Genomic DNA, 19623 nt, shown 5'->3' with positions numbered 1-19623 from the left:
AATCCAATCTTCCTTTTCCTAATTTTATTTTATTTCTATATCTGATTTGACATTACGTTCATCCACTCTAATCAATCCTCCTCTATCATTCCATTAGTTTTTTCTTCAATCCTTTCTTCTCATTGGTTAAAGTAATAGACGATTGGCGAAGTTCACTATGGTGCTGGATGACGTTGTCCTCAGTACAGCATTGTCAGCTCATACTCCCAATGTATTAAAATGCAAAATGAAGATTGCAAGAGAAAGGCTAACTAACAGCATGGACGGGATTCTCTGACCCCCCGGCTGGGTCGGAGAATCCCCGAGGGGTGACGTGAATCTCGCCCCGCTGCTCCGACGCCGGCTTCCGTATTCTCCGGCGCCAGTTTTCGGCGGGGGCGGGGATCACGCAACACCGGTCAGGGACTGTTGGCAGCGGCACCCCCCAGCAATTCTCCGGGCCCCGATTGGTCGAACGGTTTCTGGCCAGTCCCGCTGGCGTGGATTGGAAATGGTCCCACACGGCGGGACCTGGCAGGTAAGTTGCCTGGTGTGGTCCTTGGGGGGGGAGCGGGGCGATTGGGGCCCACCGATCTGCAGGCGGGCCTGTTCCATGGGGGCACTTCTTTCTTCTGCGCCGGCCCCTGAAGGGCTCTGCTATGGCTGGCACGGAGAAGACACCCCCCTGCACATGTGCCAGAATATGCCAGCGGTTCTGCGCATGCGCTAACTCACGCAGTCCCGCTGGTGCAACGCCAACCCCTCCAGTGCCGGCCCAGCCCCCGGAAGTGCAGAAAATTCTGCAACTTCCAGTCTGTCAGACGCCGGAATGGTTTGCGCCGTTTTTTACGCCGGTGTCGGGCCATCAATCTGGTTCGGGACAGTCCGCATCATATGTCTCAATATGCCTCACTCCACATGATCTGACCGATTAAAAACAACAGATTTCTGGCTGGATTTTCCTTTAGAGGCAGGAAACGGGAGGTGGGTCTGTTTCGGGGGTCAAGAACCTCCCTCCAGTGGGAGTCTGACTGAGTTTCAAATTTTTCTGTGGGTGAGCCCTTAGTTGGAATGGAAATGGGTTTCTTGTTCAATTGTGGGAACAGGAATGGGGACTGGCTTCAGACACTGGTGGCAGCCACTGCTGAGGCTGCTGCTTGTCGTCAGGAAATTGGGACAATACCTGACACTGCACCAGAGGCCTGCCATTCATGAGGGAGAGGAGGGAGATTCTCTTTCCAAAGGCTGGCAGCAGGAAGCCACCTCATCATTCAGCAATGGCACCTCTTTTTTCCCTGTGCTTGTGCGGATTTCTGGGCACCACTTGACCATGTCAGGCACCGGACCAAGTGTCCCATCAGTTGTGATGCTGATGTATTGTCCAACATTGATGAAGAGGAAGTCAGTCACTTGGGTGATTCACCAGTGTACAACCATCTGTGAGATGCCGCAGAGGTCTGCTCCTGACAATGGCACAGAGGTCTCTTAATGAGTCCAAAAGCAATCTAAAATGCCAAGTTAATTAGAACAGTCCTGTTCTGGGGCCCAGTCCCTCTCCCTCCCTTGGAAAAATGGCAATGGGCTGAAATACTCATGGAATGATAGATTCATAGAATTTACAGTGCAGAAGGAGGCCATTCGGACCAGCGAGTCTGCACCGGCCCTTACGAAAGCACCCTACTCAAGCCCACGTATCTACCTATCCCCGTAACCCAGTCACCCCCACTGGCAGGACCTCTGGCTGTGCGATGCCAGGGACAATTGTTTCTCGTTTCCCCCCTCCGTTCCAATCCAATCGGAAGCGGCAAAATTCAGTTTTCTGTCTTTCCCTCACAAGGATGTAATCATGACTCGGCAGTACTCAAAGAAACCTCCATTTCCTAACAGCTGTGCTCAATCTAAGAATAGTTACGCTTCCCTTACGTGGTGAGAAGTACTAAACCAAATCAGCATAAAGCAGAACATAGGGCTTGATTTTCACCGGGTCAGGATGACTCTGAAGCTCTTAAATGGTGGGTGGGCCCTGATTCCAGGCTCCCAGACCCATATCAGGGTTTCTGATTCTCAGATGTGTCTTTCAAGGGTGTGGGCTAGTTTGGCTGTGTGACCACATCCTACACTTCTTACTTTTAAAAATTCAGTTACAGGATGGTTAGGCCAGCATTTATTGCCCATCCCTAGTTGCCCATCAAAAGTTGGTGGTGCCTTCTTGAACCGCTGCAGTCCCTGAGGTATAGGAGGGAGTTCCAGGATTTTGCCCCAGTGACAGTGAAGGAATGGTGATATATTTCCAAGTCAGGGTGGTGAGTGACTTGAAGGGGAACCTCCAGGTAGTGGGGTTCCCAGGTCTCTGCTGCTCTCGTCCTTCTAGATGGTAGTGGTCGTGGGTTTGGAAAGTGCTGTCTAAGGAACTTTGGTGAGTTACTGCAGTGCATCTTGTAGATTGTACACATGGCTGCCACTATTTTTCAGTGGTGGAGAGTTTGAATGTTTGTGGAAGGGGGAGCAATCAAGTGGGCTGCTTTGTCCTGGATGATGTCGAGCTTCTTGAGTGTTGTTGGAGCTGCACTCATCCAGGCAAGTGGAGAGTATTTCATTACACTCCTGCATTTTCTCCCAATGTAGGTATGCAGGGCCGGGAATTTTCATAAATACGCAAAGAGGATGATCTGGCCCATAATTTTATATGAATATTGATAGGTCTACTTGCAAATAATTTTGAAAATTGTATTTATTTGTTGTCTCCTTATTACAATCCTGTTTCATCGAGCAAACAAAGGTACAAAATAGGAATCTATTGTAACTGGCAGAAGGTAAAAAATACGAGCATTAAACAAACAAAAGAAAACATCTGGGGAGGGATTCTCCGACCCCCCCCCCCCCCCCCCCCCCCCTCCCCACTGGGTCGGTGAATCCACGGGGGGCAGCACAAATCCTGGCCCGCTGCCCTGGCACCCCGACGCCGGCTGCCGTATTCTCCAGCGCCGTTTTTCAGACGGGCGCGGGATTTACGCCACGCCGGTCGGGGGCTGTTGGCAGCCCCGGCAATTCTCCAGGCCCCGATGAACCGAGCGGCCTTCCATTTTTTGCCAGTCCCGCCAGCATGAATCGCTCAACTCACGCACCGGTGGGACCTGGCAGGTACGTCGGCACGGTTGGTCCTTGTGGAGGTGCGGGGGGGATTCAACTCCGGGGGGCCCCCACGGTGGTCTGGCCCGCGATCGGGGCCCACCACTCTGCAGGCGGGCCTGACCCGTGGGGGCACTCCTTTCTTCCGCGCCAGCCCCTGTAGGGCTCCACCATGGCCCGCGTGGAGAAGAGAACCTCCCGCACATGCGCCAAAATACGCGCATGCGAGAGATCACGCTGGCCCTTCGGCGCATGTGAGAGATCACGCTGGCCCCGCTAGTTAGAGCGGCGCCAACCCCTCCGGCATCCACCTAGCCCCCAGAAATGTGGAGAATTCCACACTTTCGGGAGCTGTTGACGCCGGAGTGGTTGGTGCTGGATCTCCCGTCGGCGTGGGGACTTAATCCCAGAAGGGAGAATCCCGGCCCTGATGTCTACTCTTAGAAAAGGAACCACACTTTTTGTCTTTGATGCCAACCCACTCAGTTGATTCAAAATTCACAGCAAGTTCATCCATCCAAATACCACTGACACATAGCCCGAGATTCATACACTCAATCTTCCAATGGGGAACAATGAAGATGTTGAGTTACTAAACCAGCCAGTTTAATCACCTCATTTAAACCCAGGAGCTCATGAACTCATGAGCTCATGAGAACAATGAAGATGTTGAGCTACTAACCCAGCCAGTTCATTCATCTCATTTAAACCCAGGGGCTGCAGAAGGACTTGGACAAGCTAGGAGAGTGGGCAATGAAGTGGTAAATGAAATACAATGTGGAAAAGTGTGAGGTAATGCACTTTGGAAGGAGGAATGTCGGCAGAGACTATTTTCTGAAAGGGGAAATGCTTCAGAAAGCAGATACACAAACGGACTTGGGAGTCGTTGTTCACGATTCTCTGAAGGTTAATGTGCCGGTTCAGTCGGCAATTAAGAAGGCAAATGCAATGTTTGCATTCATGTCAAGAGGGCTAGAATACAAGAGCGGGGATGTACTTCTGATGCTGTATAAGGCTCTGGTCAAACCCCATTTGGAGTATTGTGAGCAGTTTTGGGCCCCGTATCTAAGGAAGGATGTGCTGGCCACGGAAAGGGTCCAGAGGAGGTTCACAAGAATGATCCCTGGAATGAAGAACTTGTCATATGAGGAACGTTTGAGGACTCTGGGTCTGTACTTGGAGTTTAGAAGGATGAGAGAGGATTTTAGTGAAACTTACAGGATACTGCGAGGCCTGGATAGGGTGGACATGGAGAGGATGTTTCCACTTGTAGGACAAACTAGAACTAGAGGACACCATCTCAGACTAAAGGGACGATCCTTTAAAACAGAGATGAGGAGGAATTTCTTCAGGCAGAAGGTGGTGAATCTGTGGAACTCTTTGCCACAGAAGGCTCCGGAGGCCAATTCACTGAGTGTCTTTAAGACAGAGATAGATAGGTTCTTGATTAATAAGGGGATCAGGAGTTATGGGGAGAAGGCAGGAGAATGGGGATGAGAAAATATCAGCCATGATTGAATGGCAGAGCAGACTCGATGGGCCAAGTGGCCTAATTCTGCTCCTATGTCTTATGGGATGAAAAAAATATCAGCCATGATTGAATGGCTGAGCAGACTCGATGGGCCGAGTGGCCTAATTCTGCTTTTATGTCTTATGGTCTTATGGTCTCATCATTCTGTGTCCCATAAATGTAAGAACTAACAGATCTATAAATAATGTATTGACACCAAATGATTAATGATCTTTAGGTATGACTGTATTATTTCAGGTCTGTAGCTGAAGCCACTGAAGTTGATCTCAACATGCGTGTGGGTCTTCATACAGGGAGAGTGTTGTGTGGCGTCCTTGGTCTCCGCAAGTGGCAGTATGATGTCTGGTCCAATGATGTTACGCTGGCTAATGTAATGGAAGCCGGTGGTCTACCTGGGTACGTGGCATTTAATTTAAAACTTGAATAGAGTAATTGTAAATCACTACTGGATGAGTCCTAACTGGCAGGTTAATGGCAAGATTATTCAGATAAATATTCAATGTGATTCTTTTCTATCTCCTTGAGTACTTTCAAACGAATTATTAAAACTAGTCTGTAATTAATGTTAGCATTCTTATTCAATCTGAAATCAATGGAGACAGCTCTGAATTTTGAATTGTGCCTTTTCTATCATTCTGTTAACAATCTTCAGCTTTCCTTTTTCTTCTTTATGCTTACTTTTATCATCGTATCATTTTGTTCACATTCTTTCCCCCTGGTAATGTTGCAAGGAAATGGAAATTAGAATGCAGAGAGCAACTATGGGGAAAGGTTTCCTCAAAGCAATTAGATTATAAACATGCTTCAAAAGGGCTGATTTATGATGTCTTGAAATATTGTGCGAAGAAGAAATATCATTTCTTCTCCACTGATCAGATTGTGGCAGAGGGAAATCTCCAGAATTTGAGTGGTGGTCTGAACATGGAAAGTGATTCGGTTTGGAAATAAAAGCTGATTGTTCCACTTTCTCAATGCAATCCTCCAAACGTGGGATAGGAAAAGAGTCCGTTCTTGTAACTGCATTAACCTTTGCATAGTCCACACACAACTGTTGGGTACCATCTGGTTTTAGTACCATCATTATGGGTGAGCTCCATTGGCTGCAAACCACTTCAATTATGCCATTTTTAAACATACTCTCAATCTCTTTGTTAACCTGTGCCAATTTTAAAGGGTTAAGTCTGTATGAATGTTGTTTCATTGGAACAGCATTTCCAACATCTACATCATGTATAGCCATTTTAGTACTTCCCAATTTATCTCCACACACTTGCCCATGTGATATCAATAACTCTTTCAGGTCAGTTTTTCCTCTGGAAGGTAACTCAACAATTTATCCCAATTTTTAAGAACATCCTCATTTTCCAATTTAATTTGAGGTATGTCAAATTCACAGTCATCTGGATTTGGTTCGTCATTTTGAGTTAGAATCATTAAAACCTCCTTTTTCTCTCCTCTTTTAAAGTACCTTTTAAGCATATTCACATGACACACTCGGTGAGTTTTTCTTCTATCTGGTGTTTTTACCATATAATTCACCTCACTTAATTTCCTTTCAATCTGATAAGGTCCACAAAACCTAGCTTTTAAAGGCTCCCTACCATTGGTAACAACACTAAAACTTTATCTCCACTGACAAAACTATGAACTTTGCATTTCTTGTCCGCGGCAAGTTTCATCACATTTTGTGCAACTTTCAAATGTTATCTAGCCAATTCACCTGCTCTATTTAATTGTTCCATAAAATTTGACATGTAATCCAATAATGTAAGTTCCAATTTCCCACTCACCAATTTTTCCTTAATCAATTTAAGTGGTCCTCTTACCTCATGACCAAAAATTAGTTCAAAAGGACTGAATTTGGTTGACTCATTAGGTGCATCCCTAATTGCAAAAGGTACAAATGGAATTCCTTTATCCCAATCCTCTGGATAATGGTGATAATAAGCCCTCAACATTGTCTTGAATGACTGATGCCACCTTTCTAACGCTCCCTGCGATTCTGGATGGTACGTAGTTGATTTAAATTGTTTTATTTTGAAGCTATCCGTAACTCCTATGAATAACCTTGAGGTAAAATTTGATCCTTGATCCAATTGTATTTCTGTGCGTAGTCCATATCTAGTCAAGAATTTAAGTAACCCCTCCACAATCTTTTTAGCTGTAATATTACCTACAGGACTGGCCTCTGGACTTATACACCTTCTGGCTGTGACTGTAGCTATCCAGCTCTGAAAACAAAACTAAAACACACCCTGCAGCAAATAGCCTGAACCGAAAGTAAAAAGCTGACAGACAGCCCAGCTCCATCCACACTCTGGCATCACTGATAAACACCCATTTCTTAAAGGTACTCTCACATGACACTGGAACAATGGACAGTGGTGGAGGATGCAATTTTTCCCCGTCAAATGGTTGGCCCGTAATCTCGCCTGCTGTTACTGGCTATCAATAGTGTTTTTAAAAATTCTTTCATGGGATATGGTTGTCGCTGCAAGCCCAACATTTGTTGTGCATCTCTAATTGCCCTTCAACTGAATGGCTTGTTAGGCCATTTTTAGGAAATTTTGTATCCATGTTGTCAGTGCATTACCCTGGACCTCTGTATTACTAATTATCACTATGCCACTATCTCCCTTCAGGTTTGTTGAATTCACTGCCTCACGGCGCTGAGGTCCCAGGTTCGATCACGGCCCTGGGTCACTGTCCGTGTGGAGTTTTCACATTCTCCCGTGTTTGCGTGGGTTTCGCCTCCACAACCCAAAGAGGTGCAGGGTAGGTGGATTGGCCACACTAAATTGCCCCTTAATTGGAAAAAATGAATTGGGTACTCTAAATTTATAAAGAAAAAAAATGGACAGAGGCAGGAAAGCACAGGCAAACCAACACGATGAACTATTTTCTAATTTTGCTCAGCATTCCTATGCGTCTTCCACCCCAGCCTCAGCAGGGCTAATTCCCCCCCCCCCCCCCCCCCCCCCCCCCACCCCGAGGTCTCCAAAAGATTAAAACAAACTGAAAGTTAAATGTTTTGGCTTAGATTTAAGGTCAATAGGTGACAAAATTATTATGAAATGATGTGTAAAAGCAGATGTTCCTGCACAGTAGACACACACAAATTATAAATATCGAGCGACACGGAACCAGTTCAATAGTTTTGCTTTTGGCATGGAGGAAGAAGTTCGATTTTTACTCTTCATTGTGGGGATAGGAGTATTTTTCCATCTTTTACAGATGCGTTCTTCACCGATAGGTCAGCAACTGCTTTGTTTTGGATTGAGGAATAAATTATCAACTCTGTTCTAATAATGGACGTAATAATGGACTCGCCAGTAGCGGGTTTCCCGATGCAGTAGAGAATTGGGCATTTGCGGTAAAAATGGATCAGCACCCTCCGGGGCCCCTCTGGCTGCGCGATCAGGCGGTTCGCACCCGCACGCCAGTGGGAGGATGCAAATGGATGCAAGCGGGTCTTAATAACCCATTTACATCCACTTAGCAGGCCGGGTACCATATTCTCCGGGCCCTCAGGATTCTCCAATCATCCGGGTCTTGCATTTTATGTTTCAAATTTTGTCCAAAAATTTTTATTTTTTAAAAATAATTTTTATTGGAATTTTTTGCAGAAAATATAAAAATATAACAACAAGTATAGCAATAAGCAGTAATATGCAACTAACAGTCCCATAACACCCACAATTCCCCCCAAACCGTAACATCACATGTATCACACTCCCCCCACCCTCCCCAACAAGAGAACTTAACCATAAATTTAAATTAAATAAATCAAATTTAAATAAAATAAGCAAACATAATCAACGTCCCGTCCCCCCCCCCCCCCCCCCCCCCCCCCCCGCAGGTTGCTGCTGCTACTGTCCCAGTACCCTATCGTTGAGCCAGAAAGTCGAGGAAAGGTTGCCACCGTTTAAAGAACCCTTGCACCGATCCTCTCAGGGCGAATTTGACCTTCTCAAGCTTAATGAAGCCCGCCATGTCATTGATCCAGGTCTCCACGCTTGGGGGCCTCGCGTCCTTCCATTGTAGCAAAATCCTTCGCCGGGCTACAGGGACGCAAAGGCCAGCACACCGGCCTCTTTCGCCTCCTGCACTCCCGGCTCTACCCCAACCCCAAAGATCGCGAGTCCCCATCCTGGCTTGACCCTTGATACCGTCCTTGCCACCCCCTTCCAGAACTCCTCCAATGCCGGGCATGCTCAGAACATATGGGCATGGTTCGCTGGACTCCCCGAGCACCTGACACACCTATCTTCACCCCCAAAGAACCTACTCATCCTCGTCCCAGTCATGTGGGCCCTATGCAGCACCTTGAATTGAATGAGGCTAAGCCGCGCACACGAGGAGGAAGAATTTACCCTCTCCAGGGCATCAGCCCATGTCCCGTCTTCGATCTGTTCCCCCAGTTCCCTTGTCCAAAAATTTTAATGGTTTATGGTCTGCATATGCGATTGTGTCAGATAAATTGTGACCAACATAAATGTTCTGATCTTGCAATGCTAATACCAACTCAAGGACTCCTCCTCGATTGTCAAATATTTATTTTGGTGAATGTTGAATTTTCTAGAAAAATATCCAATTGGTCTTTCAATTCCTTTGTCATCTTCCTGCAACAGTACAGCACCAACACCCACATCACTTGCATTAATTGCCATCTTAAATGGCTTGGCATAATTAGGTGTCATCAACACTGGTGCAGTGGTTAACAGTCTTCAGATTATCAAGGAACAAACAACATTACAGCACAGGAACAGGTCCTCCAGCCCTCCACTCCTGCACTGACCATGCTGCCCGTCTGAACAAAAGCTGCCTACCCTGTCGGGTACCATATCTCTCTCTTTCCATCCCATTCATGTATTTGTCAAGGTGCCCTTAAAAGTTACGATCGTATCTGCTTCCACTACCTCCCCAGGCAGCAGGTTCCAGGCCCCCATCAGCCTCTGTGTAAACAAAACCTGCCTCATATATCTCCATTTAAACTTTTCCCCTTGCACCTTAAACCTATGCCCCCTAATAATTGACTCTTCCACCCTGGGAAAAAACTTCTGACTATCCACTCTGTCCATGCCCCTCATAACCTTGTCGATTTCTATCAGGTCGCCCCTCAACCTCCATCATTACAGTGAGAACAAACTGAGTTTATTCAACCTCTCCTCATAGCTAATGCACCCCATACCATGCAAATCCTAGTAAGTTTTTCCTATTTCCTTTCCTAAGCCTCCACATCCTTCTAGTAGTGTGGCAACCAGAATTGAAGACTATATTCCAAGTGCTGCCTAACTAAGGTTCTATAAAGCTGCAACATGACTTGACAATTTTTAAACTCAATGCCCCGGCCGATGAAGGCAAGCATGTCATATGCCTTCTTGACTACCTTCTCCACATGCGTTGCCATTTCCAGTGACCTGTGGACTTGTACACCCAGATCCCTCTTCCTATCGATGGTTCTGCCATTCACTGTATGTTTCCCATCTGTATTAGATCTTCCAAAACGAAGGGCAGCACGGTGGCGCAGTGGGTTGCCTGCTGCCTCACGGTGCCGAGGTCCCAGGTTCGATCCCGGCTCTGGGTCACCGTCCGTGTGGAGTTTGCACGTTCTCCCCGTGTTTGCGTGGGTTTCGCCGCCACAACCCAAAGATGTGTAAGCTAGGTGGATTGAACACACTAAATTGCCCCTTAATTGGAAAAAAAATTAATTGAGTACACTAATTTTTTATTTTAAATCTTCCAAAATGCATTACCTCACATTTGTCCAGATTAAACTCCATCTGCCAGCTCTCCGCCCAAGTCTCCAGCCGACCTATATCCTGCTGTATCCTCTGAAGGTCCTCATCGCTATCTGCAATTCCATCAACCTTTGTGTTTGCTAACTTACTAATCAAACCAGTTACATTTTCCTCCAAATCATTTATATATATTACAAACAGCAAAAGTCCCAACACTGATCTCTGATAAGCGCCACTAGTCACAGCCCTTAATTCAGAAATGGACTCTTCCCCTGCTGCCCTTTGTCTTCGATGACCGTGCCAATTCTGTATCCATCTTGCCAGCTCACCTCTGATCCCGTGTGACATCACCTTTTGTACCAGTCTGCCGTGAGGGACCTTGTCAAAGGGCTGACTGAAGTCCATGTAAATAACATACACTGCCCTACCCTCAACAATCATCCTCTTCACTGTCATGTGAGGGTACCTTTAAGAAATGGGTGTTTATAAATGGGTGTGTATATAAATATCTGTAGTGAGAGTACCTTTAAGAAATGGGTGTTTACTACTGCAGTAATGTCAGAGAGTGGGTGGAGCTGGGCTGTCTGTCAGCTTTTTACTTTCGTTTTAGGCTGCTGCAGGGTCTGTTTTAGTTTTGTTTTCAGTGTTGGAGCTGAAGCCAGACAGAGCAGGTGTTCTGTTGATCTCTCTGCCATGAAAAGACTATCTCTTGATCATTTGGTAAATTCATAATTATAAATGTTTTCAGTAGTGAATGTAAACCTGATGTGCTTCTGTTTAAAGGTTTTATTAAAGTCTTCTGGAAGTTAAAAGGACAGTTTACAGATTACTTAGTGTTGTATTCTTTGGGGGTTGTATTTGAATTGATGGTTGCTGAGATGTTCACTCTGTTTTAAAAAGGTTAACTTGAGTTTATAGAATGAACATTGTTTTGCTTTAAAAAATACTTTTCCATTTCTGCTGTACCACAACTGTAGAGCGGGCTATGTGCTTCCCATACCACAATCTGTTAAAAGTTGTCGGTCAGGTGAACTCCACGATACACTTTGGGATTCTCTAAATCCTGGCCCATAACATCACTTCCTCGAATAACTCGATTAAGTTAGTGAGACACGACCTCCCCTTCACAAAACCATGTTCCCTCTCGCTAATACATCCACTCATTTCTAAGTGGGAGTAAATCCTGTCTCGAAGAAGCCTCTCCAATAATTTCCCTACCACTGACATGAAGCTCACCAGCCTATAATTACCTGGATTATCCTTTCTACCTTTATTAAACAAAAAACAACATTGGCTTTTCTCCAATCCTCTGGGACCGACCCTGTAGTCAATCGGAATACAACGATTTCTCTCAAGTCCCAGCATTTTCCTCCCTTGCCTCCCTCAGTATTCTGGGGTTGATCCTATCAGGCCCTGGGGACTTGTCTACCTTAATGTTTTTCAAGACCCTCAATACCTCCTTTTTGATCTCAACATGACCCAAACTATCTACACACCGTTCTCCAGACTCATCATCCACCAAGTCCTCCTTTAATACTGCACCCATTTCCTCTGGCTCCACACATAGATTCCCTCCCCTGTCTTGAGTGGGCCAACACTCTCTCTGGCTACCCTCTTGCTCCTGATGTATGTATAAAAAGCCCTGGGATTTTCCTTAATCCTGCTGGGCAATTACTTTTCATGACCCCTTTTCGCTCTCCTGACTCCTTGCTTAATTTTCTTTCTACTTTCCTTGTATTCCACTCTTGCTTTGCATGTTCCCAGCCTTCTAGCCTTGCCAAATGCTTCCATTTTCTTTTTCACAAGGCTCAAATGCCTCCTGACATTCTATTGTCCACTGAAATGTTTTGTGTTGTTTTAGAAGTTCAGACAATGGAGCAACCATTGCTGGCAAAATTTGGCATCCATTTCCGATAGAAACCACTCATGCCCAGAAATCTCAAAACTTCTCTCCTAGCTAATGGTATTGGAAATTCTCCAATAGCTTTCATCTTCACATACCATGGAGCCATCTGACCATGTCCAATGTTATGGCCTGAGAAGGTGAATTGAGTTTTTGCAAATTCACTCTTAGCCAATTTACCACCAATCCATATTCCTTTAATCGATTGAATAGTTGTTTTAAATGTTCCAAGTGTTCCTTCCATGTTTCACTAAACACCACCAAATCATCAATCAATGTATACTGCACAATTGTTTAGATCCAAGATGATCTTCGTGGTTAATCTTTGGAATGTTGCTGGCACATTCTTCATTCCAAACGGCAAGACCTTAAATTGATACAGACAATTCGGCGTCATGAAAGCCGAAACTTCCTTTGCCCTGTCCATAAAGGTACTTGCAAATATCCTTTAAATAAGTCAAGTTTAATAATAAAATGGGCTTGTCCCACCTCTTCAACAGTCTTCTAAATGAGGAATAGGGTACGCATCAGACTTTGTAACTGCGTCAACCTTATTATAATTCGCACACAATCGTTGTCTTCCACCTGATTTTGGCACCATGTCAATTGGTGAACTCCAATCTCTGCAGCTCACTTCAATGATATCCTCCTTAAGCATGTTGTCAATCTCCTTTTGTATCTGTGCTATCTTTAGTGCATTAAGCCTGTATGTATGTTGTTTAATGAGAGTAGCATTTTGTATATCTATATCACGCATAATTACTTTTGTACTTCTAAATTTATTCCCACCTAGCAGCTCTATGTGTCTGTAAAAGACTTTTAGTTAATTTTGATTTTTCTCTGGAAGGTAACTCAATAATTAACACCAATTTTTTTAATACTTCCTCATGATTCAATCTAATTTAAGGAATGTCAAATTAATAATCATCTGGATTTATCTCATCTCCCTGAGCGACAACATCTAACTCTTCCTGCTTCTTTTCTTCTCTATCAAAATACCTTTTGAGCATATTAACATGACACACTCTTGAGCTTTCTTTCTGTCTGTCTGGCGTTCTTATCAAACCATTCACCTCATTCAATTTTCTTTTAATTTGATAAGGCCCAGTAAATATTGCTTTAAATCAGGAGTTCTCAACCTTTTTTAACCCATGGACCCCTTTTCCTCTTAATTTTTTTTTGTGGACCCCCATAGCCATTCCACAGAAAAAAAAGCTTCTTATATGCGTGGTAAACTAATCCTAAAGTCCATCTACCTTACCGTGAGGGTTGGAAACGGATTAGCGGTATTTTCGTACGTTGCCAAACTTATTCTAATATGAAAAGTAATGAAAAAAACTTTTTACTGACTAAATTGAATTAAATTACTCTAAAAATAACCAATTCATATCAAATAGACACAGTTTCTAGTGATTACTGTGTTAAATCAGTCATTAAACTTGTCAAGGAGAAACGTGGCATAAGCGTCAGGTCAACCGTGGGTATTTAATAAGCACAATAAACCCATTTGTCATCAACCGGTATGGATTTTTTTTTCTCAGAATACAGTACCACAAAAATAAACACAGCAAATGCACCTTTTAGTTCTGAGCCCCTTCAGCCCTCAAGGTAAATTAGATGGATTATAATCTCTATTTGACCTTTGTCAGTGCGAGAGAGAGAGAGAGAGAGAGAAAGGTGAATATTCATCATGAAAACAAACATTTTTTTCTTCTACTTGATTCTCAGTAATAACAATTTTTCTGAAGTAGAATTGCTCTATGGACCACTAAAATATCACCGTGGACCCCCAATTCGGTATTTTTTTTGTGTGGACCCCCAGTAATGTTACATGGACCCCCAGGGGGTCCTCCATGTGGACCCCGGTTGAGAACCACTGCTTTAAATAATACAAAGAACAATACAGCACAGGAACAGGCCCTTCGGCCCTCCAAGCCTATACCGGTCATGATACCACCCTTAGCCAAACCCTTCAGCACTTCCCAGTGCTGTATCCATCTATACCCATCCTATCCATGTATTTGTCAAGATGCCTTTTGAACGCCGTTAATGTATCTGTCTCCACAACCTCCACTGGCAGCACTTTCCAGGCACTCACCACCCTCTGTGTAAAATCCCTGCCTCGTACATCTCCTCTGAACTTTGCCCCATGACCTTAAACCTATGCTCCCTAGTGACTGACCCTTCCACCCTGGGAAAGAGTGTACCTGCCCATCCACTCTATCCATGCGCCTCATAATCTTGTAGACCTCTATTAGGTCGCCACTGAAGCTCCGTCATTCTAATGAAAACAGTCCAAGTGGATTCAGCGTCTCCTTATAGCTAAGAACCTCCAGACCAGGCAACATCCCGGTAAACCTCCTCTGTACTCTATCCAAAGCCTCCACATCTTTCTGGTAGTGTGGCAACCAGAATTATGCACATTATTCCAATTAAGGCCATACCAAGGTTCTATACAACTGTAGCGTTTTTATACTCAATGCTCCATCCAGTGAAGGCAAGCATTCCGTGTGTTTCTTGACTACCTTGTCCACTTGTGTTGCCACTTTCAAAGATCTGTGGACCTATACGCCCAGATCTCTCTGACTTTCAATATTCCTAAGACTTTTGCCATTTACTGTTTTTCCCATCTGTTAGACCTAGCAAAATGCATTACCTCACATATTGCAGAATTCTCCCAGAATCTACCGGGAGAGAGAAACCGATCCCATTGGCTGCTTTGCATATCATAAATGCTTATTAAAACAGCTGGTGTCAGGCCATCCAATCTTGCATCATGCCAGAGTGGAATTACATTGGTCTAAAACCTAATTGATAAGAGTGACATGCACAGTGCGGTCCTCAATTCACAAGAACATTGGAGGTGAGTGCAGCAAAGCTTCCTGTTACAGTACTGTACTGCTTCTGGTGTGCTGTTCTTCTCTCTGTCAGGGCAGACCAGTTCCTGTCCTCCGTGTTCATACCGAGCCAGTCTTCATGGACAGCACCATGCTGCTCAACCCATAGACCCTATGTCACTGTTTAGCATCAGTACAGTGCCTGAGTTTGGGGAGTGCAGGGGTTTCTTTGCCCCCCCTCCCTCTCCCCCACCCCCACACCAGTGTTTACCTTGAAAGGGCTGTGCTGTGCTACATGAGCCATGCAGCCATCCCAACAAGGCTCGAATTCCGACCAGAGGTGGCGTGTGAGGGGAAGCCAGGCAGGTGGAATATCCTGACAAGATTTTATGAACGGCAGATAAACAAACAGGTGTAAGTTATAGCACATATATCACTGGAAGAAAATGCACACCTGCCCCAGATTGTAGGGGGAGGGCCTGTTAATGTGACACATGAGAGATGGTTTGCATGGACACAGAACAAGTCAGGGCTGCAGTGTTTGGTGAAGGTCACTGTTATCTACAGTCCTCTTTGGAAACACAACTATGTCAAGGCTCCCATGAAGTTCAAGGATTGGCAGACAGGAGTTAGAGAGTACAAACATTCCTGCTGCAAAATGGAAAGGAATCACAGATGTATGGCAGTCCACGGGCTATGTGGACCTCACAGTCTGAAGTCAGGGAAACGAGACAGCAGGAGAGCAGCGGTCATGCAGCAGGTGTAATGATTGGAAGCACAACTGCAGGGAATGGTGAGTGCTGTGTGCTTCAAAGGAATAATGCACAGCTTGGAATGCAGGACGACCCTACCATCGATGCCACTGGGCTTGGCAGACTCTGTATTTGGCTGCAGAGGTTATGGTGATGGTCACAGGGGCATTTGCAACCTGTAGATAGGGAACACATAATGCAAGGTGGGATATGTGAATCATGGGGTGGAGGTACTGTAAATTACGGTGCACACAACCTCCAGATTGGGTAGGTACAGGTCCACATGAGGCATGGGCACCTCACAGGTAATGGGCTCCGAGGGAGAGTGTCAATGTCCAATATGACAAAATCCAGTATCAGTGGAGAGGCTGGAGAATAACAGGTGGTATATCTCTACCTGCACATCATGAGGCTCCAGGCAAATCGGAAGCATGCAGATAGAGAGGGAGGGAGGGCCAAACCATGTGCTGTAATAAGGGTGTAGAACCACCGTCTTAACACTCAGGTAAAATTAGATCTTCCAAAATCAGATGTAAGAGTGTTTTTTTTCTGGGAGGACCGCTAACCCTGGCTCTGGGACGTCTTCTTGCGACACATACACACTTGTTGGTGCTGCTAAATGGACAGGGTCCAGGTCAATTAGTAGGACTCAGAGCCTGTTTCTCAGGAAGCAACAACAGGCCAGATTTCTAAATTGGGCTTTTAAAGGGATAGGAACAATTTATAGCCTTGTGTCAAAGTTTGAAAAAGCTACATTGTGGATGGCAGGAATGTAGCCTTGGAGAGTGAAGGTTATAGTGAAGAGGACAGAGCAGCATCAACTCAGCCATCCCATCAGTGAAGGGGAGTCACAGTTTAACAATTAATGCCATTCATCAGTGGCCAAACTGATTCCATTCATACACCATGAGCAACCAAAAGCTCATATATACGCCAGGTCAATAAGTGGAGTTCAGAGCCAGATTGGTTCAATTATGGAAATGACAAGTTCTTTCCCACACAATATACGCAGATTAAAGCAGTCATTAATATGACAGCGCTAACATTGCTCCCTCTCCGTGTCAAGCCGTGATCCTCCCCATTTTCCATGCTGGTGAAAATGAAGGAAGGATCTGCCCACTTCTTTCTTTGTCTGATGTGATTTAGCCTGACAGCAGGATGAAAAAATCCAGCTCCACTAACTCAGCAGAAAGAGGAGACTTGCATTCCAACTCCCTCAGCTAGATCCAAACCTTATTTTCAAAGGCGAATGGTAAGTGCGCAAACCAACTGTTAAATACAAATACTAAGGGGAAAGTAGTAGCATGGATAGAGGATTGGTTAATTAATAGAAAGCAAAGAGTGGGGATTAATGGGTGTTTCTCTGGTTGGCAATCAGTAGCTAGTGGTGTCCCTCAGGGATCAGTGTTGGGCCCACAATTGTTCACAATTTACATTGATGATTTGGAGTTGGGGACCAAGGGCAATGTGTCCAAGTTTGCAGACGACACTAAGATGAGTGGCAAAGCGAAAAGTACAGAGGATACTGGAAGTCTACAGAGGGATTTGGATAGGTTAAGTGAATGGGCTAGGGTCTGGCAGATGGAATACAATGTTGACAAATGTGAGGTTATCAATTTTGGTAGGAATAACAGTAAACGGGATTATTATTTAAATGATAAAATATTAAAACATGCTGCTGTGCAGAGAGACCTGGGTGTGCTAGTGCAGGAGTCGCAAAATGTTGGTTTACAGGTGCAACAGGTGATTAAGAAGGCAAATGGAATTTTGTCCTTCATTGCTAGAGGGATGGAGTTTAAGACAAGGGAGGTTATGCTGCAATTGTATAAGGTGTTAGTGAGGCCACACCTGGAGTATTGTGTTCAGTTTTGGTCTCCTTACCTGAGAAAGAATGTAGTGGCGCTGGAGGGTGTGCAGAGGAGATTCACCAGGTTAATCCCAGAGCTGAAGATGTTGGATTACGAGGAGAGGTTGAGTAGACTGGGACTGTATTCATTGGAATTTAGATGGATGAGGGGGGATCTTATGGAAACATATAAAATTATGAAGGGAATAGATATAACAGATGCGGGCAGGTTGTTTCCACTGGCGGGTGAAAGCAAAACTAGGGGGCATAGACTCAAAATAAGGGGAAGTAGATTTAAGACTGAGTTTAGGAGGAACTTCTTCACCCAAAGGGTTGTGAATCTATGGAATTCCTTGCCTAGTGAAGCAGTAGAGGCTCCTTCATTAAATGTTTTTAAGATAAAGATAGATAGTTTTTTGAAGAATAAAGGGATTAAGCGTTATGGTGTTCGGGCTGGAAAGTGGAGCTGAGTCCACAAAAGAACAGCCATGATCTCATTGAATGGCGGAGCAGGCTCGAGGGGCCAGATGGCCTACTCCTGCTCCTAGTTCTTATGTTCCCTCAGCTAGATCCAAACCTTATTTTCAAAGGCGAATGGTAAGTGCGCAAACCAACTGTTGAATACAAATCAAAAAAACTTGTTTTCCTTCCCATATACTGATGAATTAAATAAATTATTTTCTCTTGCTAAAAAAAACATGTAAACAGAAGCCAGAAAAATAAACTGAGATCAAATGTTGAGTCTTTGAAAGCAACAAAACAATGATGTATCAGAGCCTGGAACATAGGATTTAGGCGCAGAAGTAGGCAATTCAGCCCTTCGAACCGACTCCGCCATTCAATCAATTTCTTTCTGATCTCAAATCCACCTCCCTACCTGTTCCCGATATTTCTTTAATCCTTTTTTTAAAAATCAGAAATATGTCTATTACCTTCTTGAAACCATTTAATGATCCGGACTCCATCGCGCTATGGTTCCACAAATTCACCACCCTCTGCGTGAGGATGTTCCTCCTCATCTCAGTTTTAAATCTCATGCCTCTCAACCTTTGTCTGTGACCTCTTGTCTTAGATTGCCCCACAAGGGGGAACATTTGGTCTACATTTACTTTATCAATCCCTTTTAGTATTTACATACCTCAACCAGATTCCCAACTCATCCTTCTAAACTCCAGCGAGTATAAGCCCAAACTGTTTAATTTCTCCTCCTTTGTCAACCCCTTCATCCCCAGAATCAATCCTCTGAACTGCCTCCAATGCCACCACATCCTTCCTCAAGTAAGGAGACGAAAATGGGACGCAATACTCCAGATGTGGTCTCACCAACACCCTATACAAGTGCAACAATACTCTCTACTTTTATTCTTCAGTCTTTTTGCAATAAAGCTAACATTCCATTTGCCTTTCTTTTACATTTTGTACCTGCATACAGACTTTCTGCGATTCAACAACACCCAAATCCCTCTTCCCAAATGCATTTTGAATCTGCTTTCCATTTAGATAATAATTTTCGGACTAATTTTTTTCAGCCAAACACTATCCACATTAAACTCCATCTGCCATATTTTGGCCCAATCGCCTAGCCTATTTATATCCATCTGTAAAATCTGTATCTCTTCTTCACAGCCTGCTTTCCCACCAATTTTAGTATCATCCACAAATTCTGTTATGTTACACTCTGATCCTGCTGCAGATCATTTTTATAGATTGTAAACAGTTGAGGGCGAGGACAGAATGCAGCAGCACCCCACTTGTTACAGTTCACCAGTTAGAGAAGGACCCATTTAACCCGACCCTCTGCTTTCTGTTAGTCAACCAATCCTCAATTCAATCTAGTATTCTACCCCAACCCCCTGTGATCTCACCTTCTGGATCAATCTTTTATGCGAAACCTTGTCAAATGCT

General features: G+C 44.5%; 1 protein-coding gene across 1 annotated transcript in view; it reads left to right on the top strand.

Moving 5' to 3' along the window:
* Window positions 1–19623, top strand: part of LOC119966299 (adenylate cyclase type 1-like) — a 419500-nt gene that overhangs the window by 221817 nt on the left and 178060 nt on the right. Inside the window, 1 exon segment of the mRNA XM_038797774.1 lies at window positions 4877–5035. Coding sequence (XP_038653702.1) covers window positions 4877–5035 — 159 coding nt within the window.

The sequence above is a fragment of the Scyliorhinus canicula genome, chromosome 5 (genome assembly GCF_902713615.1).
Source record: "Scyliorhinus canicula chromosome 5, sScyCan1.1, whole genome shotgun sequence".
NCBI classification, from domain to species: domain Eukaryota; kingdom Metazoa; phylum Chordata; class Chondrichthyes; order Carcharhiniformes; family Scyliorhinidae; genus Scyliorhinus; species Scyliorhinus canicula.
The sequence above is the reverse complement of the archived record's forward strand: the minus strand, read 5'-3'. Positions and strand labels throughout refer to the sequence as shown.